Source organism: Morone saxatilis, unplaced genomic scaffold (genome assembly GCF_004916995.1).
Source record: "Morone saxatilis isolate NCDOM2014 unplaced genomic scaffold, NCSU_SB_2.0 Contig12, whole genome shotgun sequence".
Classification (NCBI taxonomy): domain Eukaryota; kingdom Metazoa; phylum Chordata; class Actinopteri; family Moronidae; genus Morone; species Morone saxatilis.
The window spans coordinates 15,466,061-15,492,101 of record NW_023339674.1 but is presented as its reverse complement, the minus strand read 5'-3'; the positions used below and the strand labels follow the sequence as shown (position 1 = coordinate 15,492,101).

The 26,041-nt window shown below is 41.1% G+C and overlaps 1 protein-coding gene across 1 annotated transcript in view; it reads right to left on the bottom strand.

Moving 5' to 3' along the window:
- agbl4 (ATP/GTP binding protein-like 4) overlaps positions 1–26,041 on the bottom strand; it is a 146,668-nt gene that overhangs the window by 931 nt on the left and 119,696 nt on the right. The window contains exon 5 of the mRNA XM_035653649.1: positions 11,415–11,631. Coding sequence (XP_035509542.1) covers positions 11,415–11,631 — 217 coding nt within the window. The remainder of the gene's footprint in view (positions 1–11,414; positions 11,632–26,041) is intronic.

Sequence of the window (26,041 nt, the reverse complement as noted above, 5' to 3'; positions counted from 1 at the left end):
GTGTTTTGTTCTGGGGTTAATAATTGTGTGTGTTTCTTGGGATATTGTTTTCCATTCTAATCGCACGGTGACCATTGTCTTTGTCTTATTCAACCCGCTTAATTACCTGTATAACGCTAGTCAACGGGCATTCATGCTAAAGCTGAAAAGAAAGCTATCTTCTATTACCACTAACAAGGCTCAAATAGCATCCCACACTTACACAGGGTAGGCATTAATGAGCGGTCCCTACTTTGTAAACCGGAAGCATTGAGAACTTTTGTATGGTGTACGACACGTCTATTAAAAAGATGTTTAGAACAACAGTAGCTCATCGTATTACAGGCGGTGCGGGCCATTCTTGGGGAAAACAGTCGGTGACCATTTCCAACTCTCTGAGATGTGGACTTGAACGCACATCTTACTGTGAACTCGCGCTGTGTGCAGGAAAAGAAGCATCTGAGCGCAACCAAGACTCTAGTCTACTGTAGTGCTTTCCACAGACACACCACTGAAGAGATGGCCGGTTATTTCAACCCGAATTTGAAGACATTGACAACGACACCCTTTCAGTTTAATGCGACCGTCTTCTTTTTCCGGCGGAATATTACAGACGGAGCAGCCGCGGCGGGAGGCGCTCCGTGTGAAAGGGCTACGGAGAGGAGGCTATGCGGCTAGTCAATGCCCAACACAGCCTCGTACTTCGGGGAAACTGGTGTGTTACCTGCGGCATTTTCGTGAGCTAGGGCCACCGAAGAGGATGTGCCTGTATTGCGACGGAGGGTGGCTGACCTGTGTTTGCGTCCGCACCGCAAGGAGCGCCAGGTGGTGTTTCTGTAGCAGTCTGAAGATTTCCCTCTGTGATGAAACAGTGGCTGTACTAGCAAAAACTTTTTTTCGCATCGTGTCCCGAAAATATTGGGAGCGGCGACCCAAACCGGAGGGACCCAGATGGACAGTTATCCCTGAGTAAGTGTACACTAGACGAGTTATCGTTTTACATTTTTTAATCGAAGGTTCCTTACGCTGTTTACTGCCAAAAAGGCTCGACTTTAGCAACACGCAAGCAAATAATAGTTTAGTGTTGACCTCCCCCACCCTAGTTTCTACAACACGAATGGCGTATTCTCTATACAATTACGTGTGAGTAGATGACGGTCTTTAAACTGAACCTTCAAAAATTCAACACCATTATGGTTCATAGCACGAATATCCTCGGCATAATCTATGGTTCTCATGCTGGCTCTTGAATGGGATACTCAGTCTACTATATTCTTGAAGGTGTTTTTTTTTGGTGTTAGTGTGTTGCGTCTCTGCAGAGTAGGCGTTGTTAAGATTAGTTCGCAGCAGTATCTAGGCATCAACAGTCGACACAAAGCTTTTCTCTGCAGAACACGGAGATCCTGAGAGCTCTGCAGAAAGGCGTCTGGACTTTCTCCCCGATGCCGAGCCAATCAAAACTCCCTGTCGGTGCCAAAGGAGCTCTGGGTAACGACGTCAGCCTCCAAGATATCATTGTTTAAAACAGATTTAGAAGCTAATCTATTAATGGCAGTTTTGTTCTCCTCTTCGTGTTCGTCACGTGCGATTAGAATGAAAACATATCCCAGAGAACAGACCAACTCAGTAAATAAGTGTTATTAACCCCAGGTTCATTTTGTGCCGGAATTGTCCTTTAACTGGGGATCCCAATCCAAAGGTGTCTCTTTAAAGAATATGTTTTTAACAGTTTCTAAAGTCTGTCTCAAAACAATACTTAAATGGCCATATGTACATTGAAAGTGTAATTGTTCTTTCTGTCCATTTGTTCTGTCATGAAATTCCTTCCTAAAGCAATTTTAGTGAGTGATCTACATCCTTATTCAGTGCAAAAATACATTTCAAAGTTCAGCAAAAGCTAATATGAAGCTTCAGCAGTTTGAGTCAAACCAAGTGAATATCCTTCACAGTTAAAGCCTTTTAAGTACAAAAGTCCCTCTTCTGTTATGATACCTCTGCCACAACTAACTGAAGTGAAGCTTCATTCTAGCCAGGTTTCCATCCAAATGTAGCGCAAGTTTTAAACAAATATCCAGTAAATCGAAAAGAAAATGCAAATGAATGCACATTTCCATCCACTACCATTATGCAAATATCAGGAATCGGTTCACTGAGATATATAGTAGGTGGCACTAATTCTCCAGTTGGGTACCATTAAACCATTGGAGAAGAGAAAAGCGCAACAAGATGATTTATTTGCTAAGTTTGTTTCTATTGCTCTTTGCTTTTAACGATAGACCAACTTTTACACTTAAGCCAAGCATAGTCCCTCCAAACTATTAACACTCTCAGTGCTATACAACGTTATAGAACAACTTCATCCCTTTACTCGCCAAGAGCTGTATCCAGCAGTGGAAAGCAATGGCAATGTTAACTCTGGTTTCTTGTTCTACTTCTTCATCCTCCTATGTTGGACTGAGGGCAGACTGGATGCTACAGTGACTCACTATCGCCTCTTGAGATACAAAGTGGTATCATGAGACAGGTCGGTCTGGAACTTGCTGGTTAGCATGCTAACTTCTGTAGATATCTATGCAACACAATACATAGACGTCATAACATCAAAACTGCTATTCCTTCTTTCTGTTGATAAGTTTAGTCATTGTTTACAAACTAAAATTCTTATAGCTCTTTAATGCCAGCTAAAGGACACAAAACCATGCATATTCACATGTACGTGTGTGTCCTGACACACACTTACAAACATATCCCCACACCTGAAGTGAAAAGGCCAAACTTTATTCTTTACAAGTAACTTTTGACAAGTTCCCCTCCACATCCTGGAGTTGTATTCAGACGTGCTAGAAGGGAGTGCTGGAGAGCAGTCATGTAGAAAAAGAATGCTGTTACTGGAGTTATTAACAGGCTCCTGTGTTTCCCTCCTCTCAGCTGAGCTATTCAGAGCATAGCGTCCTCATCTGCCACAAACACATGCCGACAGACAGACGCAGCAGACGGACACACAGTGCAGCTCCTCTACGCGCTGCGCAGTAATATGTTTTTTGCCCATTTACAACAAATTAAGTTTCCCTCAAAGTGAATTTCAAGCTTGGTTGCCTTTGGAGGGCGAGCAACTCTCTTTTCATTAATTTTCATTCTTTTCCCCCAAACAAATGATCTACTGTACAGCCTGCTCTGCGTTACTCTCCTCTCCGTCTTTCCCTTTCTCTTGTTTTCTCCCCTCTTTGCCTTCTTTTTCCTGCTTGCTGGTAAATTTGGGCCAGGCAATGGAAAGCAATTACACTGTCAGAAAGGTGTATTCTGATTTATTAAAAGCCTTGAATGCTATCTGTTTTGTTCCCTCTTGTGTCCCTCTGGGGAACTGAGTCCTGACACCCAAATGAGACAGAGTGAGTGCTCCCTGCTCAATGCTCCATCCTGAGCGTCATCTAGGAAGCCGGCAGAGTAAATATCCATTGGCAGAGGAGGGCAGATAGACGGCTGTAACGCAGCTGCGAGGATGGGAATAGATTTGCCTTTAAAGCCCAAGAGGTGGAAGACACGAAAAGACAAAGAGAGGCAGAAAGAGAGTGTCTGCTGACTGCTGCACAGGCTTAGTTTGAAATGACATTCTTTTTCAACCTTAATGTCATACACCAGGTCCTCAACTATCTCCCATCCACAGAACTCTGGTTCCCAGCACTGTAGGTCCATTGACATCAGCCATTTCAGAGAACTTTTCATTAGCTTAATTCCTATTCACTGAAACACAAGGGAGAGCAGAGAGAGAGAAGGAGAGAGAAAGAGGGGTGAGAAAAGAGACAGAGCACCAAGCCATTAAGGTGTGAATAAGTTCCAATTTCCAAAATAAATATTATCTCTGTCTGAGTAACCCAAAATCTGTGTGCTTTTGTGCCAACATTATAATAAGGATCAACAAGGGGTCAGCACTGCGTGAACATCACACCATCAAATTCAAAGAGCTTCACCTGTGGTACTTTAATCTATTTATCTCCCATATTTTGTCCACACACAGTTGACCTGCACTGTGCAAAACTGTAAAGTTAAACCAACCACCGGCACAGACACCCCATCTACACTCCCTCCCCTTCAGAGAAGGCTACGCATTAACAACCATGACTAATGCACTCCCCACCACCTCTCCCTCATTACCACGTTCTTGATCGCCAGAGAGATGGCAGAGATGCAGGGGAGGGGATGTGTAATAAAGCATCTAGTATCCTTGGGGAACCATTGGCTGCAGATAAGAGGCCATACAGCACTATAACGTAAGGACATAGATCATAAACCTGCTTATCTTCTGCTCCCTCTGGACCAGCCTTCTTAGTCAACTGTCTGAGGCCAAAGGACAGTTGAAGCTCAACCTTTTTCTCAGATTCCTGTGCTAGACAACAGATACCGCCATGCTGATAAGAAGCATCTGAGTATATAAGGAATAAGGGTCACTCACTAATGAAGTGGAATACAACGCAGGATAAAAACAAGAATTGTTGCCAAGAAACCTGCAATGATACAATGATGACCTTTCCATCTTTGAGGAATTTCCTCTTTCCTTCTGACGCCGAGGTGCTGTAGGCAGTGATTAACATACTATTAGATGATAAAGAGTCTAGCTCTTTCATCCAGATACCCGGCTGCCAAGGAAAATACTAAACTTCCTGAGGCCAACAGAGAACAATTTATGACGAATGCAAAAACAGGAAAACAAAATGGCAAAGAGGTAATGCAAGGACCCATAAAGTTAACAACAAACAGAAGACAAACACAAAGGAAAAACTTCTTCAGAACTTAGTCGTGGAAGTAAAAAATATGGAGTGAAAATTTAATTTCCACCTGCTGATATAGCTTTATTCCTTAGGTTGCCCTGTCTTTTTCTTTTGCATTTTCCTTTTTTAAAAGTTTTTTTTCCCCCTGTTTGATGTTTAGGCCACAGCTAATGCATTCAAGAACAGTCTGCCACTAAAGGAAAAAAACAACTCTGTTATCTTGAGCTGTTTACCTCTCAGCTTGGGGAAAAGCAGTTTACTTACTTGAGTGGTGCCAGCTTGCTTGACTGGTGAAGTGCTTGTGTCTGTCTTGAATATATGCTAACAAAGCTACAAACTATGTTTGGGGGAATATATAGCTAACAATTCTAATCATCTGCCATGCCCCATCTGTCTCATTTGTACGTCGTACTGTAGAAAGACACTGACACTGTAGACAATGTGCTATGTTTTGCTTCCACATAAACAGTATGATTGAATCAGTTCGAGTCATCCCAGTAAATTCACCAAGTGAGTCCCGACTTCCTTTCACTACTGAAATACAAAGTGGGTGTTCACATCTCTCATGTGGTCTCACTTTGCAGTATCACCTCATCCACATGATAAAGTGCTGATTGGCTATTCAGGTGTTGGCCTTTGAAAGAGGCAGTCAGTAGTTGGAGGGCTCTCTTCATTACAAACCAATCACACAGCCATTCACAGAATAGCTCCAGTGTCAAGAACTCAGCTCTCAGAGTCCGCTTTCAGAGAAAGTTGGCATTAATTAGTTACTGTAATTAAAACCGGCACTGCGTCACAATGGATGATGTTACATTACTTGATGACAATGTATGATGTGAAAAACCGTTGCTGAGAAGACATGAATGGTGTCAATCACTCTGAAAATTCACTGTGACAGGATTGTGCTGTTCCTAATGTGTTAGACAGCTCAATTATGTATACTAGTATATACTGTATATACTGTATGTATGTATATAATAATTCTCATATATAATATTATATATATTTAAATAAATAAAATAATTATTTTAATTTAAGATGACTAGAGTCATGACTCTAGAGGGTTGGAATGCAATGCCCTTGTCAAAAATTATTGTGAGTTCTGTCTTTCCAAAGACTTGCAACATTGTAGAAAAGTTTCAAGCCAAAATTGAGGAACCTTTATCTGATGGAGACCCCAAAATGTTGTACTTTTTGTAATGTAATAACATAAATGTTTTTAAGGGAGTGTTTTACAGTGTTGCGAGTCCTTGGGAGGCAGAAATCATAAGGATCTCTCATTAACATGAGAGAAGAAATGTGCGCTGCCTGTGATGTGTTTCCTATGTTTTCCATGTCTCCATCAGTTTGCCTAGCCCAGCTCCTCCAGTGTGGCTGCTGACCTTCTCCTCTCTCCACGGCTGGAGTGGCTATTGATTGGATCTTGGCACACAGTGTACAAACACAGAGATAAGGAGAGAGAGAGGCAGCCAGGCAGATATAGCTGCAGTGCCCACTCCACTCCCCTCCTCTTCCTCCAGACATGGGAAAAAAAACCCTGTTCTTCAAGACTCCACTCCCACTGAGCAGACACCCAGACATGGTACCTGAACACTGATAGCAGACAGGATTAGGTCTAAAATTCAATCACAACAGTCTAAGTAATGTTAAGTCACTGCCACTGACAGTGACCGCTGCCTCTCCTCAACACATTAAGTGATCTATCATAATCTTGCTTTGATTTGTGAGATTTCAAAAGAAAAAAAAAACTGATTGGATGTGACATTCCTGTGCTGTGATTCTGACATCAATAGTTTTACTTGATGTGGGTATGTGAACAGAATCAAAGTATAATAGTAAGTAAGGATTCAGGCCTCTAAGTTGCATGCATGCTAGGTCTCAGACAACCTTCAGGCTGGTCAGTGACCTGTCCACTCGACCACCCTGAGGTCTCTCATTTACACTTTCCTTCCATCTGGTCTACAGGCAGAGGCTGTGCTGTGTCAGAGGTGACTAATAGTGTCATAGCCCTGCCCTCCCCCAGCGGGGCCAGCAGAAGGAAAACTCAAACTGCTGCCTCCGCAACTCCCGGGCAGACACTGCCTACTGGTGAGAAAAAGGAAAAAACGCTTTGTCAACAGGCAAGGTGGGCAAATAAGGGGCTTTCAACTCCAGATGGCTGGGGGACACTTGAGGACCATACAGAAATGAGGAAATAGTTTGAAAGAAGGAAGCAGTACGCATCTTTTCAAAGAGGCTTGTTAGTATTGTAGCAGGTCAAACGCATGTTGTCTCTTTCTCTGTGTCTCTGTGGACATGGACGCCTCAGGGGGAGAAAGAGAGAGCAGTTTACTCAGATACTGTCAAGATGGTCTACAAAAGGAAATGTTCAGACAGACAGGGACTAGAGGAACAGACACAGGGCCATGAACCCAGCAGAGCAGGAATAGAAAGAATCCAAACCCATCTCCTCTGGGGAATACAAGAAATTTGTCTAGTATTTGTCTTTGTGGATGACGTGTGTGTATCTACAATATGCACAAGTGTGTGTATGTGTTTTAAGGACCTGTGTGTTTTAGGCTTTGTGGGTTATTACTGTGATCTGTCAATTCACACATACAAACATATACATATTACATATATATGTATGATATATTTACCAATTTACATACACACATAAATACACACATGGAAACAAATTACCAAAATTAAATAAAGTTACAAAAACCTTTTGACAAAAGTAAGTTATAAAGCAATAGTTCGACATTTTAGAAATATGTTTATTCTCTTGCCGAGAGTTAGATATGAAGATTTGTATCACTTTTATCTGTCTGTTAAATATGAAGCTACAGCCAGCAGTCAGTTAGCTTACCTTACCTTAGCTTAGCTTAGACTGGAAACAGGGGAAATAATTAACATAACCTGTATTTTATAACCAGCAGACAGATCCAGGCCAGACTCTGTGTCCAGTCTGGCTTTCTGTAGCCTTATATTTATCAGGCAGATATGAGAGTATCTCCTCATATCTAACTCTCTGCTGCAGGCAAATAGGCATATTTTCCAAAGTCTCAAACAATTCCTTTAGGAAGTGAAGATGATACTAATTTGATCTCCTCAGGCAGGTCGTTCCAGAGTTCAGGTGCCCTAACAACAAAAGCTCAGTCACCGTTGGTCACCTTGACATGGAAACAGCTGACAGGTTGGTAGCAAATGTAAAGACATAAAAATAATTCTCTTTCTCTTTTCTTCTTTTGTTTGTGTGTAGTCAATTTGGAGCTTGTGAATTATCTTCTGATTTGTGGCAGTTAGGAAAACAATGCTGTAAGGGAATAAAAGCATGTACAATGGATTCAGTGTCTCTGAAGCTCAGTAATGAACATATTTTGTCAGTATTTCTTTAATGAGAAAAACAAGATTGGATGACCAATGCGTTACAAAATTAAGATGTAATTAAAGAAGAACCAAGATGAAAAATTAAGATGAAATTAAGAAGGACCAAGTGAGGACTATAACTGTGTATGCAAACTAGTGGGGTTTTCAGGCTTTACTGGGACCAATAGCTGTGTATCCAATACAAAACTCTATATAATCTACCAATAATCAAACATCATTCTTGTTTCACTTTCTAGATCATCAACAGTGAAAAACTTTAGGAATTACCACTCACTGTGATATGCAGAAATGCAATTTCCTGAACAGGTGAATTCCACTCTTATTGTAAAGTCTCAATCGGCAGTTTGAGTGTGAGTGAAAGTGAAATAATTGAGAGGCTGATCTGAAAATTGTATTCAGATCCTCCCGGCTTGCCCTTTTCATTCATCCCAGAACGGTTACATCTCTGTTTCTGTCCCTCTATCTTCCTATCTCAATTAAAGTGACTTCTTACAGTGCATGGCTGAAGTGAATTAAATCTGGTGTCATGTAATTTACACACTAAATTCAATTCACTCTGCTTTATTTAATCTTGGTGTAAGTAAGATAATAAAATAATACCTGCCTTATAAATCAGTAAACACCTCATTCATAAAGATGAAGAGAGCTGGAGGTAAAAATTAAAAAGAGCCGACCTTTTTTTTTTTTAAGTATCTGAGTCTACCAGTGCATGCTGGATGGCAGAGATTTTGTTCAGAGGAATACATTACAGAAAACAAATTAGTCAGCAAGATAGAAGAATGCCAGTGCAAATGGCCCTGGCTCTTATTTCCATCCTTATGAGATAACTGTACCCATTAGAAGGTTAAAGCTATTGTGGTGTCCCTGCAAAGACTCGGAACCTTAGAAACGGCAGCAATCCGTCTTTAAACTTTGATGCAGCCAGAAAGCTCTCCTCATCCCTTCTTATCCCTTCCCCTCTGACCTTAGTGTGTGTGTGCGGAGTTGCATATGTGCATGAGATAGAGAGGGTAAGAGCAAGAGAGGGAGCAGACAGAGAAAGAGATATGAGAGGGTGGGGCTGGGCTGTCTGCCACCCAGGCCCAGAGAACATAAAGAGAAAAATACGGCCATAAAACCTCTCTATGACTATGAATACTAATACTGACTCTGTGAGCCAAACCAAGCGAGTCTGTCCTCTCTCTGTTCTCCTCTGTCTCACACAGACAAATGATGTGGCTTAAAAATAAAGCAAAAATAGTGTGCTACACTGGCAGAATTGTAAAGTTTAATATTTACACTATGTGACACACAACACAGTAGCAGTACAGATGGAGAGGAAAGATTAGTGAGACATGCTGACCATTAACTTCCTGGTCTTCAAACCATAGGGTCATTTTATATTTTCCTCTGCTGTTTTCCATGCTGATTTTTATTCATTTGGCTGTCTATTGACAACAGGTTGTATAGTTGTAAGTATTAACAACAGAAGTGGGAAACAGACTGCTAGCACTGACAGCAAATTAATATTGCTTCGCTCACAACCTTGGGGGTTCATACATCAAAATGTGTACTTTGGATTAATAGTTGTCACACTTAAATTTATAATCCTTATTTTACATCCGAGATGTTAAACATACGGCTCACAGGCCAGAACCGGCCCGCCAGAGGATCAAATGCAGCCCACTGGATGACTTTGCAAAGTATGGAAACTGCAGAGGAGTCATCCATTCCAATTTCTCAATAAAATGCTATTCTTGATTTGTTCACTGGACAAACAAATAAAATATTATACTGTTGTAGTGCCTGGTATGTTCTGTACATAGTTAGTGCAAATCTAGCAGATACTGTATATTGTCACGTACTGATATGGCTAGGTGCTTCTATGTTATTAGGGTACTGAGAATAGACAATTAGATATTGAATATATTTATACACTTACACTAAACAGGTATGCAAAATATAGGAATGTATGTAAAGGTATGTAATAAACAATTCAGTGAAATAATGGATAATAGTAATGGTAAATAGTAAATAGTAATAATAATCAACACAAATTAACTTTTATTTTGTATTTAAATCCCATTTTTGTTGTTGTTTACATTCAGATATTGACTCTCTTTATAGTAGTTTTTGTTGTTAGTGACAGAGTCCACCATTCCAAGGCAGATTTCAAATCACCTCTATAAGCACAAGGGATTCAGAGGACACAATGCATGAATGTGTTTCAGCATTACTGTTTGTAATTATATCTATTTGATAGATGCCTCCTTGTTTACTGACTTGTTTACTCACTCTCTGAGATGTATTAAGTTACTGCTAATGCAAACTGAACACTTCCTACTTCACATTAAAAGCGTTTGGTTGGCTGCGTTGTAAACAGATACACCAGTTGTTCTACGTCTGTTGTATTTCTGTATTTCTGATTAGCTTCTCAAGGTTTGCATCCCAAATGGTAATTTCCAACAGAATTTTGGGGACGCACTTCCTGTTAAACCAGTTGTCACCAAATCAACCAAAACTGAGATCTTAAGGATTATAACTTTAAATGAAGGTAAATAAGTGAATCATGTTTCTCTCCTTTTTAATACAATTTCGCACTGAATTTGCTTTTAAAAATATGACCACAATTACCTAATAATACTTAATTTTGTTATTGTTAGTATTACTGTAGGTCACCAGATTCTTTATTTATAGAGGTATTACTCTTTGTTTTTATTAACCGTAGCATCAGCCGTTTTAATGCCATGGTTTCTAAATTTTCTGTATTTTATGGTCAGGTGCTCCTTACAAATACCTGTACTTTCATGGTGCCCCCCTTGCAGCAAGCTTTTCTCTGACAAATGTTGGAGGACAGAAGAAAAAGTCGTAATCTCTCAAGCATTTCTAATGAGTTTTTCTCCTACAATTATTTGATAAGAGCAGACAAGACTGGAGGCAGCGTGTATGATACACTAGCTCCTACTGCCGAGGTGAGAGCTCTGCTGATTACACACGGAGTCATTTACACACACACACACCCAGAGGCTTACAGTCCGTCATCTCAGAGTGCAACAATCCTAATAATAACATGAGAGGCTGAAGTTATGACCAGCAGGCACACCTAAGTTACCAATCGGGGTCTCCTTTTTCTGAACACACACGCCCACACACCTACACACACACACAAACACACTACAACTTATAACCCTTCCACCCCTAATCTTCACCACCATTCGACTTCTCTGCTCCAGCCATAACCACAACCACCCCACACACACACACACACACACACTGTGTTCTCCACCCGCCCATAGCATTTTCCACCTCCCAACTCACCACACTGAGTCCCAGTTGCTCCCTCTGCAGGTAGGGCAGGTTCCTACGATCAAGGCTGGCCAGGTAGTGCTGCAGCCTGGAGTAGGTGTAGGGGTAGCAGTAGGCAAACTGGTAAACATCATCCTCTCGGTCAAAACAGAAGGCAAAGGACATGACATAGTTGCGCCGGTGGTCAGGGCAACGATAGTAGTACACGTTTTTGGCCGGAAGCCTCTGCCTGCAACAGCAAAAGATAAACACATTGTAGAAAAATTAGTGAGGTCGTTTACAGGACAGGTCTTTTAATTTAAGGGCATGAGGTCTAAAAGGGTTCAAACTGCATCTGGTGAAGATATGAGGAACAATGAGAGCACAGAAATTTTGCAAAGAAAAAGTGCAAAAAGTGTAAAGACAGACAAGGAAACAGTGACTCATGAGTTATACACAAAGAGAGTTGAGACATTATAACGCAGAAGTTGCATCAAGTTGTCAGTCTGTCGTCTTCCAGAGATATTGAGTTCAGCTGGAAAAGGAGTAAAAAGGAAGGAAGTAGAAATTAATCACCTGGTACTCAAGCTTGCTTGGGAAGTCTGAGAGGTTCCTAACTTATGAGGGGTCAATATTAAAACAAACCACCACATAATAAATTGATTATTTTTTTGACTGATTTAAAACAACAACAAGATTTATCATAAACACCGCAATCGCCATTTATTACTTAAAGCAAACACGGCAAAATATAGCTGATAGATTTACAATGAAAATTTATGTGAACAACAAAACAATGAAATTAAATTGATAAATTGTCAGCTAACTTGATAAATTAAAGGCAAATTGACTTCATTACTTGAGATTTCAAACATAACTTTATATTCATAATTTGTTTGTTTCTCTTCAAAACTAAAAGGCTGTAAGTAAGCAACAAAAATGACCTGTGGTAAATGATAATCAACTCTAACCAATTTTGAAGAAGTGAAGAATGACAGGAAAACATTAACTATGTTCCTGCATCAAAATTAGTTGTATGTCATTCATTTGCTCTCCTCATTCGTCTCTTTTTCTTTGCTTTCCACACATTCATCTCCAAAAACAGAAGAGCTCACATTTTGACCCTTGCTTCTAATTTATCAGGAAACTGAGAAATGTGGCCACCTGGTGTTTTCAGCGTTGCATTTTAAAAGGCAGCAATTTCCAAGCGAATACAAAAGATTTTAAGCATGACGACTACGACACCATAGCACAATGTGTGTTTTGCATGATGGGTAATTTAGAATTGCAGCATAAAATGTGTTTGCTTTTTTGCTCAAGTCTCAAGTTGTAGTGAGCAATTTAAAAAAAATTATATAGAGTGAGGAATGAGTAAGCATCTAATGTGGATCAGTATGTCATATTTCATGTTGTGTTGAGCATTGTATGGTGTTTGTAATGTTCTGCGTGCTTAGGGTTGTCTTTTCTGTGTCTTCTTCGTTGTGTGCTGTGTTTGTGTACTTTGCTGAATTGCGTGTTGCATGTTGCATGCTGGGCCCTAGGTGAAATAAAGCTGACAGATCCATGCACCTCATGGACGATCGATGGGGGACGGGACAGTACTGCTGCAGTCTACAGAACCTCTCTGCTTACTCAACATGTTTTCTTTTCACACTCTTTGCCTGTCTGTCTTTGTCTTCCTCTGTTTTCTCTTTTGTCCCTCACCACTGAGACGCGGTCAGAAGGATATTGTATGCATGCAAGTGACTTTATTTGCCTCCTTTCTCTTCTTCCTCTTTCTCCACCTTTCCTTTTTTCTGGCCTTCTCTGAATCTCTCCTGTCTTGTCCTGTCACTCACTGACTCCGCCTTGACAGTTTACGCGAAGAAAACCAAGCAGGGGGAACAACGGCGCTGCCATAGGAGCTCTGGCAGACGCTCTGAGAGAGGAGGATAAAAGGAGGAAGAAGATGAGGACGATGAGTGACTGGTAGGTTTGGGGTGTTGGGAGCAGGGAGAAAGGTGGAATAAGGAGATAAGGAGAAGATGAGAGAGCAGGGTGATGGCAGATCTGGGCCTGATACGGAGATATATGGGAAGGGGTGGCGGCTAGCAGCGTAGCGACTGTGTGATGGTGGGCCTGGCTACTGAGCTAGCGTCTCTGGCAACAGATCAGATGGAGATGCTATCAGGGCTGTGATAGGAACAGGATCTGATAATCAACAAACAGGACAGACAGCTCTGCGCTAACTCTGACGGAGTGAACTTCTCTCTCTGACTCACCTCTGAAGAGGGAGGACAGGAAGGAGACAAGAGTTTTATGTGTTTGCTCAGACGCCTAATACGTTGGTTTTTCAGACTTGCATAGAAATGCACAGTGAACACACTTGCATGCATTTTCAAACACTTGAAGATGTCCCTGCAGGTACCTGGTAAAACAAAAAGCTAAATGACTTGGCCTCTCACAGACAGACGGGAAGAAGGAAGAGAAAGGCAGGGCTGATTATTCCTTCAGAGGAGGAGAAAGGGGAATGTATCTGCATGTGGCTATCTCAGCAGAATACTAATGCGGCCAGTGGCTAGCTATACCACACCCAGCCTTCCCACTGGAGCCAGCTTACCAGCCTTGTCTTACAGCATGTAAAGATGGACAAAGAAGTGGAAGACAAAAACAAGAAAAAAATGGTTAATTCCCCCCGCCCTCCCCAATGGAGCATGAATATTATTTCTAAAACCGCATGGATTTCAAGTATTCATACTGTGAATAAAAGTGACCGGCAAGGACAAAATAAACCTCCACGTGACACACTCATAGACGCACAACCGACACCCACACACACACACACTGGTGCATTACCCTGGTGCCAGCCCTCCGAGGTGCAGGTTAATTAAAATAAGATGACACCTCACCTCTTTACATATTTCCCTGTTTGGCTCTGCCCATCCGCGCAATCCCACTTCTCTCTGTTTTTCCTTCTCTTCCTCTCTACTGGGCAGTGTGTGACCTTGCCGGAGACTGGAAAAGTCCCGGCTATTGATTTTAATTACTGCTGCTTGTCCCATCACAGCATTATAGTTATAGGCCACAGAAAATAGCTCTGTGACTTCTTATGGAAGGAGACTGCCTGGAAGGCCTGAACTACAGGCTAAGGAAAAGGCAGTCACAGTCACAAATATAAAAATGCACACAATCTTCAGCACATGCACACTAATTCACACAATCCCTTTGGGGTTTTTTTTCTAAGCTGTGGCTGCTCCTGCTCGGCAGCTGGCAATTTGTTTTTATCTAAATGGTACCTCCCTGTGCCTCTCCCCTGCCCATCTCTTGACGTGTTACAGTGCTGTCGTTCCCAAACAGAATTATCACCACGTGGGATAAGGGGGAAAAATGGAGAAGCTTCCCCCAGATGATAACGCACTCACACATGGTTTTACAATTCAGTGATTACAGACACACAGAAACACACACACACAAACAGGAATATGCAAAGAGCCACACACTGAAACGTAGCAGCAAACTCAAACCGTATGTGAGCTACATCAAGGTCATTCCTTTGACAGCGAGCTGTGGGACAAGTTAACTGCCAGAGTGTCTCATCACAGCCTTACAGAATAAAGAGAAAGACGCAGAGCAAAGAGAAATAGACTGAAACACTAGACAAAGGTTGACAAATAGAGAAAGAGACAAGTAAAGAGACAAAGTCAGAGGGAAAGGGACAAAAAAAAAAAAAAGAGACAGCGAAAGAATAAAAAGGGAGAGGGTTTCATGGAGCTAGCAGGCAGCCTTTAGCGAGGTGTCACTTTGCTTGCCGGGGCTTTTCTACTTCTGAACCATTGGTAGCTACAAACTCCTGCTCTGATTTTGATGGCACAGGCGTCTCTCTGAAGTTTCGAGATGAAGGCTTATAAATTGGTAGCTTTCATACGGGCGACATCTTTTCTATATTTTCAAATCAATCAAGCGTAGAGGACACGCCAATCACTGTGCTGCTCTGAGCACTCTCACAGACAAAGGCAAAAACATACAGGACAAAACTCACGAGGCCTGGACACACACACACACACACTTTTTCTCTCTCACTCCCCTTTTATTTTCTATCTCACTGTTGACTCTTTCAGCTTGTCAAACGTTCATCTTGTCAATTGTTAGGAAGGTTAAATGTCTTCCAATATGCCCTTACAGCTGTCAAGCTCCACAGAACCCCACCAGCTCATTTAAGGCAAATAGTTAGCCTGTTTGGCAAACATTTCACATTGAATGACACATTTCTTTACTCCCTCTGTGTTACTACGCCAATAATTGAAGAGGCAATATTTCTTGGCACTCACAAAATGATGCCAGATGTTAGATAGGCTCATTGTTTTTAAAACGTGGCACCATGTTCTTGTTTTGCATACCAAGTCAAGCAGAAAACAGCCTCTGAATCATCTGAAGAGTGTCAGACGTGTGGCTATGTATATTCATGTGTGGGGAAGTGTGTACATGAACGTGTGTGCATGTGTGTGTGAACATGACGGGATATACTGTAGGCATCCAGCTATCTTTTTTGGATGCAAATTGAGGTGCAACAAAGCTTTCTGGAGATACTGTTACTAGGCAACATGTGCTTCCTTTGTAATTAGGTTGGCCTGCTGTATATTGTATGTAGTGGTACAGTATTTTTATCAGACTGAGGCTTTACGAGAAAGTGTCCTTCAATTGGGACTAGCTCACACACCAGGTGAAGAAGGAGAATCAGACATGCAGGAGGAAGTCATAGATTCTGATTTAGTCCCTCAAGTGTGGCAGTGCTGACGAGAGACTTCATTTTCACCGTTTTTAGAAGTTAATCATAATTTTCCGCAGCCGAAGATGCACATCACGACCAGGGCTGATGATGTGAAATAGCCGGGCAGCTAGCAGCAGTAACGTATGGCAGGAAGCAACACTTTTTATTACGGACTTTCCTATAATGGCAGAGCTGAGAGTCGCACACCTGCGGAGACAACAGCCCTCTCAGGCCAGAAACAGCCCTCTGATGAGGCTGAAACATGACAGAATGAGACTCTCTCACCTGATGGCTGCATCAAAACACCCAGGAGGTGAACTCTCAGATGGTCTTTTTTACACCACTTCCAGTTAGAGGGATTGTAAAACGCTGTTACAGCTCAACTCTTCAGGGGTTTGCTCTGATATTCTCATCGATATATCGATAATACTGGTCAATGTAATTAATTAACTAATCCCAAGTTTGGCAGCTTCTAGACATAAATGAAATTCAAGGTGAGTTAGCTGAATTAAGTCGGTCAAAAAACCTGCAGCTCTTCACCTGAGTTTAGATTATGCAGCGGACATAAAATGTGGAGTTATTTCCATAAAATTCTGAAAGCAGTCATAAATCTTGGAGTCTCATCTAAATAAAACACATTTGCTGTTTATAGGAGTAACCCAGTTTGTTCGGCTGATATGTTTAATACAGAGGGAGTGGTTGTGTGTGGCTGTTTGTTTTCATCTGTGTATGTCTGTTTGTCTGTGTGTTTGTCAGTGTGTGTACATAATATACATCTCTTCCAGTAATTCATCTCTTTCCCATGTCACCCTCCCTCCATATCGTCCTATGCTTCTCAGTCTAATTTACTGTCTAGTTGACAAAATACCTTCCAACTCATGCCTGTGATTTTTAAATTTTTTTTAAATAAATACTTAATTGTCACATAAGGAAGAATATTCTCAGTACTCTTTTACTCTGACCCGCACCCTCTCTGTACTTTGTCGCATAGTTGATCTAGAAATAAAAAACACTGCTGTTGCCCCCTCTGAATTCTTATCATTTAAATGTCTGCCATGTAAATATGACTGTGTGCTCTAGCCATCACCTCTATCTCAAACTCCTAATCTGTTCCACCCTAAATCTGATAGAAATGCGAGAGATGTACAGCACTCATACATTTACAAGGGATACTTTTATCACCACTGTGGTGGCACACATGAAAATACTGGAGGATTTACAGCAGCTGTTCTAACTCATGTACCCTGAGAACAAGGCAATGAGGAGAAGATGAGAATTTTTTTTCATTTCATTGTTTCTTTCCTTATTTGAATTTTTACATTATTAAGTCCCAAATGCAGTCTTTATTTGTCATCTTAAGACTTCTGCCTTATTATTTCTAGAGAATCTGATTTAAGAAGCTCCTTGGGGTGTTTTAATCACAACTGCACAATATGTTTTCAGTAATGTAGCATCTCTTGAATATGTGCAGAAAAATAAACTTGACTTCAAATAAATTCAGGTTTGTTTTCAATATGGGGAAATACATAACTTTACTACTGAGCAGTGTGACAGTGCCTGGATGGACCAGTAGAGGGCCACAACTTTGAGTGAGAGGTGACCTATCTGAAAATATAGAACTCAGTGAGAGAGAGATGTGCTTTTAATTAACTCAGACTCTACAAGTAACTACTTTGTTCTGTGAGATGTGTCTCCAATAAGCACACAAGCAGAAATGTGACTTTTAAGGGGAAAAACACCTGAAGAATAATGCAGCTTGGTTGTAAGATGAGAAAAAGTTAAGCATACACATTTATCTGATAATTAAAGGCTACATGATATCTATAACTTCATGATCAGATGGATGTTAGATATTATTCCAGTCTAGACTGTTTCAAAAGACAGGCCTAGACAAGCTGGCAGTTTGGAGTCAACAGAGTTGACAAACTGAACTTAAAGCTTTTCTGAGTCACTCCTCAATTGCAGTAAAAAAGGGTACCCCCATATATGTCCCAGAGGGGTCTCTGCTAGATTGAGCATGCTGCGCCTGCTAGTAGCTAGCTCCCCTGCGTCTTGAGGGGCAGCAGGGCAATTAGCAGAAAGCAGATGATCACTGTGCCCTCGCCACTGTGGCGCCACTGGTCCCCTATGGGGCAACAGGGCAGGTGCACATTTGTCTGGAATAATGGGGGGTACGGAGAAAATACACACAAGCAACCATAATGAAAAATCAAACACACACACACACACACACGTCTCATAAAATGATGATGTCAGCGTTAAACCCCTGGTGAGTGGTGGTGGTGGGTAAGGTAGAGGGAGGAGTGGGCTGTATGTGTGTGTGAGTGTGTGTGTGTGAGAGAGAGAGAGTTCAAGAGAGGAAAGAGAAGAGACCGTCCGTCTATAATTGTGTGAGTGCAACATTATACTCCCATCACATTATCTGTGTGTTTGTGTGTGTGTGTGTGTGTGTGTGTCTATGAGTGTGGACTGAATAGACAGACTGGCGCCAGACTAAGTAATAATAATAATGTTCCAAGAGGCCAGACACACACACACACAACCAAGGTATACGCATATGTTTGGCACACTCTGGTAGTGATCATGTGATCTTACAGTAGATCCAACTCTATTTGTCCAGTCCATTAATCCATTAATGACATTCCCACAGCACAGGGAATGACCAGGTTTCACCAAACCCACTGACCTTTCTTTCCTTCTTTCTTCCACTTTTTCTTTTCTGTCTTTGTTTCTTTCATTTTCTTCCACTTTTCCTTTCTATCTTTCTTTCTTGTTCTCTTTTTTCCTTTTCTTTAGATCTGAAATGTGTGTGACTCACACACTGAGTCAAGCCAGTAACAGTAGAACAAGTGATCTAAGATCAGCATCACCGCTCCTGTATTCCCTGTATGTGTGTGTGTGTGTGTGTGTGTGTGTGTGTATGTCTGTGTGTAAGGAATAAGGTCACACAGAGTGATGAGATCATTCTCTCTGGAAATGTACTCGGTGGAAGGAAATGCAACACACATGACACATTCTGAAATCACTTTTTATTAAATTCCACATAGAGATGAGCTCACCTCCTGTGCACCATTACTCTGATCACAGTGACTTGCTGTTGTGGAAAAATAACCAACAGCTTGAATAATGCAATGACAAGCAAAATAAATTATAAATCACCCTTGAGTCACAATCAGTGTTGCTGATTTTGCAATAAAGATTCATTTATACTCTTGTTCAGACTTGTTGAAAAAACAGAAACAATAATTTCACATATCACAAGGGTCCCATCATGTTATTGTGAGACAGTATACCTTTTATACGGAACTAAGTTAATTTCAATGTGGTTATTGTATTTTCAACTTCTTACTGACAATATGAAACACATCTTTATTAATATGTGTAGCTGCTGCATTGTTCTTAACAGCAGGTACTAAAGAAAACATGGTATGGTATAAAATTACCAACATCCTCAGAAATAAGGGACAGTGAATGTTGTCCCGACCTCTTTCCGATGGAGGATATGAAAAGATTGTAGAGAAATGTCTATAAAGCAATAGATCAGGCAGAAAGAAAGCTATGTGATACGTGGGCAGGTATTGAGAAACAAATGAATAATAAAAATACTTAATAAAAATAATACAGGCTTTAGATTCCTAGAATCATTCACAGACCATAGGAGGAGGTATTTTCAGGTTTTGCAAATCTCTGACAGTTCTTTATAATTGCTAACTCACATTTCTCAATACCAAGTTCATTTTTTCAAAACTCAGTCAGACAGCGGATGTGAATGTGGACCACACTGTGGATCATTGCTGTCACACAAATTGCATTCACCTACATGCTATTGTCAACAGTTAAATTTAGTGTCCAGGTACAAGTGTTGATTTTGCATTTAGAATATGAGATCAATCTGAGCTGAATGTCAATAAAGGGGACTGTGTGAAGAGTTAAAACTCAGTATAGAGAAATGTGAGTGAGGCAATTGTAAAAATCTGTAAAGTGAAACAATCTGGGTCATGGGGCTTCCTTCCTAGTATGGAACTGAGAGCTCAAAGAGAGCAGAGATGTGAGAGGGAGAGCAAATATTTAAAATAGGGTGACAGGGGTTATTACTGTATGCTTATGTGGATACTACTTTTTTTCTCAAATTGAATTATTCTTTGTGTGATTATTTCTCATAAATCAAATACATTTTATGTACTTACAAAAAATATTTTTCTCTGCTCAAACAACATAACGTCATAGTCTAGTGGCACGTACAGAACGTCCCCTGTTTGATTCTCGCCATCATGTCATACCCCTCTATCCCCATGTTTCCTGTCTGTATCTCTACTGTCAATATCAAATAAAAGCAAAATGCCAAAAAATGAAAACAAAAATCACATCAATTATATTCCGATCAGAGGGGATAAATTTGCACCAGACTGTAAAAAGTCCTTCATACACCCCCTCTACTGTGCTGCTACTTCTACTGATAATGTCACTGGTATTATGAATATCATTATGTTTTTGTTGCTATGCAAGCTACTGTACATCTTGAACCATGTGTAGGTCTAATTGTACTGCATTCACTGTACCGCAAAATGACTGAGCTAGAGTGATCAATTACTTTCTTCAGAGTTAAATCTAATTATTAAATTACAGAGTGATCATTTCTTAGTTTACAAAATGTCAGACATTATGACAAATGTCAATTAAAGTGTTACGTTTAAGCTGTAGAAATTGCAGCATGATTGATTCATTTTCAGTGAATGGCCTGACACACATGAGGTAACTTTGAGGCCACAGTAGTGACGCCACACCACATGTTGCTTGTGGCGTGATCAGCATGCAAACCCCATGTTGTGTCTGTCACAAGATCAGTAGAATTGTACTCATCCAAAATCTCTATCTGGCCCTCTGCCCCCCTCCTTCTATCTTGCCTCTGTGTCCCTCCCTCCCTCTCCATCCTCCCTGAGGGCCCTGCTGGCCTTGGCACAAAGATGCCAGCCTGTCTGCCCGCATTTCCCTTGGCACGACGGTGGCAGCTGGGGGCCTGGCTGCCCTGTCTGCCTCCATACTCCCCGGTATATCACACATACACACACACACAAACGCACACTCCACGTTCACAGCTTGCCGCCAGACTGGTGTCACCAAGTGTGTGCCAGGGGTAGCAGTACCCACAGGAGGGGAGGGCTGGAGGGAAGGAGGGAGGAGAAGGAACACGGTGGGGTGGAAGGGGGGGTGGGCGCTTGGGCTCTCAGTCAGCCAGATGCTGCCAATTAACTTCTCCGGCCGCCACGGGGCTGTAGGGGGAGAGTCTGGCACCTGTACCATCCAACTCCCACCCAAACACACACACACACACACACACTCTTCACACACATACACTTTCTTGTGGCTGATGGCAGTAGTGTGTTGTGTGTGAGATGAGGGCCACATGTTGCCTCAGAGATTGGAAGACAAACAACACACACACCTGGATTACTGTACCGCTGAACTCTCCTGACCTTTGCCTAAATATTCTTCTCTTCTCTTCAATCTCAACAGGTGTGCAGAGGCCCGGGTTAGTGTACAGTATGTACACACATGTCTGCAAACACAGAGACAGCTGTGCAGGAGTGGCCGCGACCTCCTCCATGTGAATATGACCCTTGGATAAAAGCCTTTCTCCTCTCACTCATGGTATATATATATATGTGTGTGTGTGTGTTTGTCCGTGTGTGCGTGCTGTCAGGCTGTGTTGGTGATTATACTAGACAGAAGGAATTACAGGCTATTACAGAAGAGAGCCTGTGGCTGCAGCACCCAGAGCTGCATTGCCCTTAAAGGCTTATGGCTCTCAAAAAGCCAACCTATTATTCTCACCACAGCACACAGCTGCCAGCTGAACGTCAAAGATATAAATATAGAAAACAAGCATGAATCTAAACTATGATATAGTACTTGTATTTTATGGTTTCATTTGAAAACAAAGTACTGCACATTTAGATGATAAAAAACAAAAACAAATAAAACCAGCCGTGGCATTTGCCTGCAGGATAGGACACTGCCATTCACAATGGACAAATAATTATTTGATATTTTGCAAAACCCATAAACATATAGGGAGAGGACAAAACATTAACAGTTTAACAATGCTGTTGGTATTCTTTATTGTTCTTATTGTGAACAAATAACATAAAAAGTCCAGCAAGCTGAAGCCTGATGTACAGATACCTTATTCTTCTGTGCTATAGAGCCCCATTGTTGTCCCACAATTATTAAAAACACATCAGTGAGTTGCACCACTGCACTGGGCGACATGTTCCTTCGTTACAATTAACATGGCCATTGTAGTTTATTTTGATTTGATCCCACAAACACCATCCTGCCTTTACAGTAATACTGATTGATGACGCAGTAATGTGTATTAACCTGCGGCTTAAAATCATCCCCAACAAAGACATTACTCCTGTTTAACTAATAGTTGTGATAAACTACAGTGCCTGGCTGTTTTATATAAAAACATTTTTTTGTAAATGTAAGTGTATATTCATGGCTTGTTTTTAAAGATCTGCAACTTCAGTAGGAACCAATGGGCTTGGGGCTTAGTGTCACAGACAGGGTAGGTAGGTCAAAAATTATTTAGAGACACACTTAGGTACTTTGTTTTTCATTGGACTGGTTGACAATAACAAAAGTATACAATATCCTTTGAAATCCAATACAATTTTCTATAACAATACCAAAAACTATGGACATTATAATTTCCACAAAGGTAGTATTTATTGCAACAATACTACATTTAATTGTATTAGATTATATAACCCCTGCTGTATATTTAAACCATCTAGTATGCTATCATGTGTACAGATACCTGGGTTCATACACTTTGTTTCCACTGTGGTGGTTTTGCCAAATATGAAATGGCTTTCTGGGCAGAGAAGCTACTTTGAAGTGAATGTATTAGTTTAACAAAATAGTCAACTACGATGATAATGCTTCTGGCTTAAATATGTTTGGTTTTTTTCTTTACAGATGGTATCAGAACAGACATTTTCCTCTGTGGCAGCAACATCAGTTAAGAGTGAATTTTAGTCAATGTGTGCAGCAAAACAGGCAACTTCTGCTTGTCTGCTTTGATTTGAATGAAGGCATGAGGAGTACTTACAGCCATTATATCTCAACATAATGTGTCACAGATAGCTCTGCGACGTTCTATCATAACATTAAATCTTAAAAGAACAAGAGAAAAGAATAATGTCAGCCTAACTTACATGGCTCCAGTGTCTGCACACTCAGAAAATAATTTTCTTTCTCAAAGTTTATTCTATAAAATTCAATATCTGGCATGGCTAACAAATAAAAACAACTCTGGCGAGACAAAAGTGAGAAAGAAAGAGTCCGACTGCTCTTGGGAACAGGATGGATAGGTAGCATAGTGCGAGTCATGTCGATTTTTTTGTCAATATGAGGTTCACAATCTGACGGAAGATAAATATTCTGTTCATGAAAGTATTTCTGCAAGGTTGTGAAAGTAGTTGATCACATGCAGCCTGCAACTTTACATTCTTCACTAAGGCAATCATTGGTTTAGTTAGGCGTAGGTTAATATTGTTACTAATCAACAAATTAACAGTGGCCTCATCATTCACAGTATATTCACACACACGCACACCTACAGACACACACACACACACACACACAATGGGCTCTGTCCATCAGAAGAGTCTGTTCCATCGCTGTTCTGAGTGACAGATGACTTGTCACAGAGCTAAACGGGAGAATATTTTACTGCAGATTGAAAGAGGAGGAAAATGATAGATGCGGAATAGAGAAAAAAAAGAGAAATTGCTCCATTACACCAGAGAGGTAAATCATTCGATGTGCTGGAGATCACAGAATGGCATTTACATTTACACACATGGGCACATGTATGAACATGATTCGCCCTGTCTCTGTCTGCGTTGCTGCACTTGCTCTCTCTCTGTCTCTGCTTCAAAGTACTAACATACATACAGTATGCACACACACACAGACACACACATTCACATGATCATCATCATCATCATCATCATCATCAGAATCCAGGCATGAGAAAAGCTGAGAGGCTGGATCAATGCTGGGCTCTGGTGATTAGCTTTAATTGAGGAAAAAGAGCTATGGGAACAAAGAAACATTATGACCTTTTCCCTGTCTGCACACACAGCGCGCTAATAAGACACATTCACATAATATCATACTGACCAGAATCGTCTAACTACATCAAAAGCACCTTCTCATAGGAACAGTATGCAAATGGATGGCACAGAGAGAAAAACAAACCCCGCAGATAATTGACCATCCTTGCCATGTTTTTGTGCGGTGATGGCAATTTTCACTCTCCTGTCGAGTGCATGCTGATTATTCTATCAGACAAAAAGATTGGCAGTGTTTCACATCCTGGTGCTGTGGAATGGCCTGTCTCGCTTTCTGCCTCTCAGGGCTCTCTTATTTCTCTCTCTTCGTACATCCTCTCTGTCTCTCTCTCTGTGCGTGTCAGTTTCTGACTGAGTCAAATACCACTTGTCAGGAGAGCGCTGTTTGGACTGACATGAGATAAGAACCGACCAACTAGACAGTTATATGTTATTCCTCACTGCTGCTGGACGGGGGAATAAGACTGTGATGTACAAGTCATGTGTGGACCAGCGGCAATAATAACACTGAGGCCTGTATTGTAGTATCCAAATTATGTATAAAGCTATAAATATGTCACTGAAAGTTATGGCTAATGTTATTATCATTCATGAGTGTGAATCAATTTTTTCTCGCCTTCATCTGCATTCTGGCTAATTAGATCTGCCTCCTGTTTGAAGTTGGGTGGAGCTCACTGGAGCTGTGTTTGCTGAGGGGACAAAAAACTCCATATGCTTAAAGAGCAACTACACAGAGGTTAATAATCTTGTTTGTGCTGCATGCTTTTGTCCACACCCTACAGTGTGGCACACTCAGTGAACACTGCAGTTCAATTTGTCTTTAAAGGAATCACATAGCTGTAAGTTGTTCCTAACAGGTGCAGCTAAACTAAGAGGGAGGTGCCAATCAAGCAGACGCCCACATGGTCCTGAGGAGAGCTCTATCTGTGTTTACATGACAGGGGAGCAGCTGGAACTGGCCTCCCTTCAAAAGACACTGCACCTTTTTGGCAGCTTGGATTAATTTGAAAGGTTGATCATTGTAATTTCAAAGACTGATTGGTTTTCACATCCTTACAGAGACAACAACTAAATAAACCATGTTTTTTTGCTGGTAAATCTTAACTACTCTGGGAAAACATTCTCAATGCAGTTCCTTGACAATGCAGACACTGTAACAGTAAAATGTGGTGGAGGACATCATCCTGCTTGGTTGGATAGCAATGACCCAAAACACACATTCAGATGCACTGATATCCAAAAATGCTACACAGTGGCATGCAGGCTTCACCACTCTGAGAACTTATAGTGAGACTTGAAATTAAAATTTGGTCAAATTTTAAATGCAAAGCGAAAGAAATTACCAGGACAACGGTGCAAATAAACATGATTACAACAAACAGTGAGGTTTTGTAACTATGTTGACTAAACTCAAAAGGGCAATGGTAGCACAGTGTTACTGTAATTAAGATAATCATTAAAATCCTAATTGACATTTGTACTGGTGTATGAACACCAACTACTTCTTCTTACTATTTGAATTAATATAGCTACCTATGGCTGTGTAACAGTGGCATCTAGAGGTGAGGTTGCAGACTGCAACCAACTGAATACTGCTTGCCTTCAAAGCATGTAGAAGAAGCTACAAAAAGCCACATCTAGAGCCAGTGTCTGGTTTATTTGTTCTCGGCTGCTGTAGAAACACGGCAGTTCCACATGGCGGAGTCTGCTGAAGAGGACCCGCTCCCTCTGTGGATAAAATCGTCTCCTTCTAAGGTAACGAAAACACA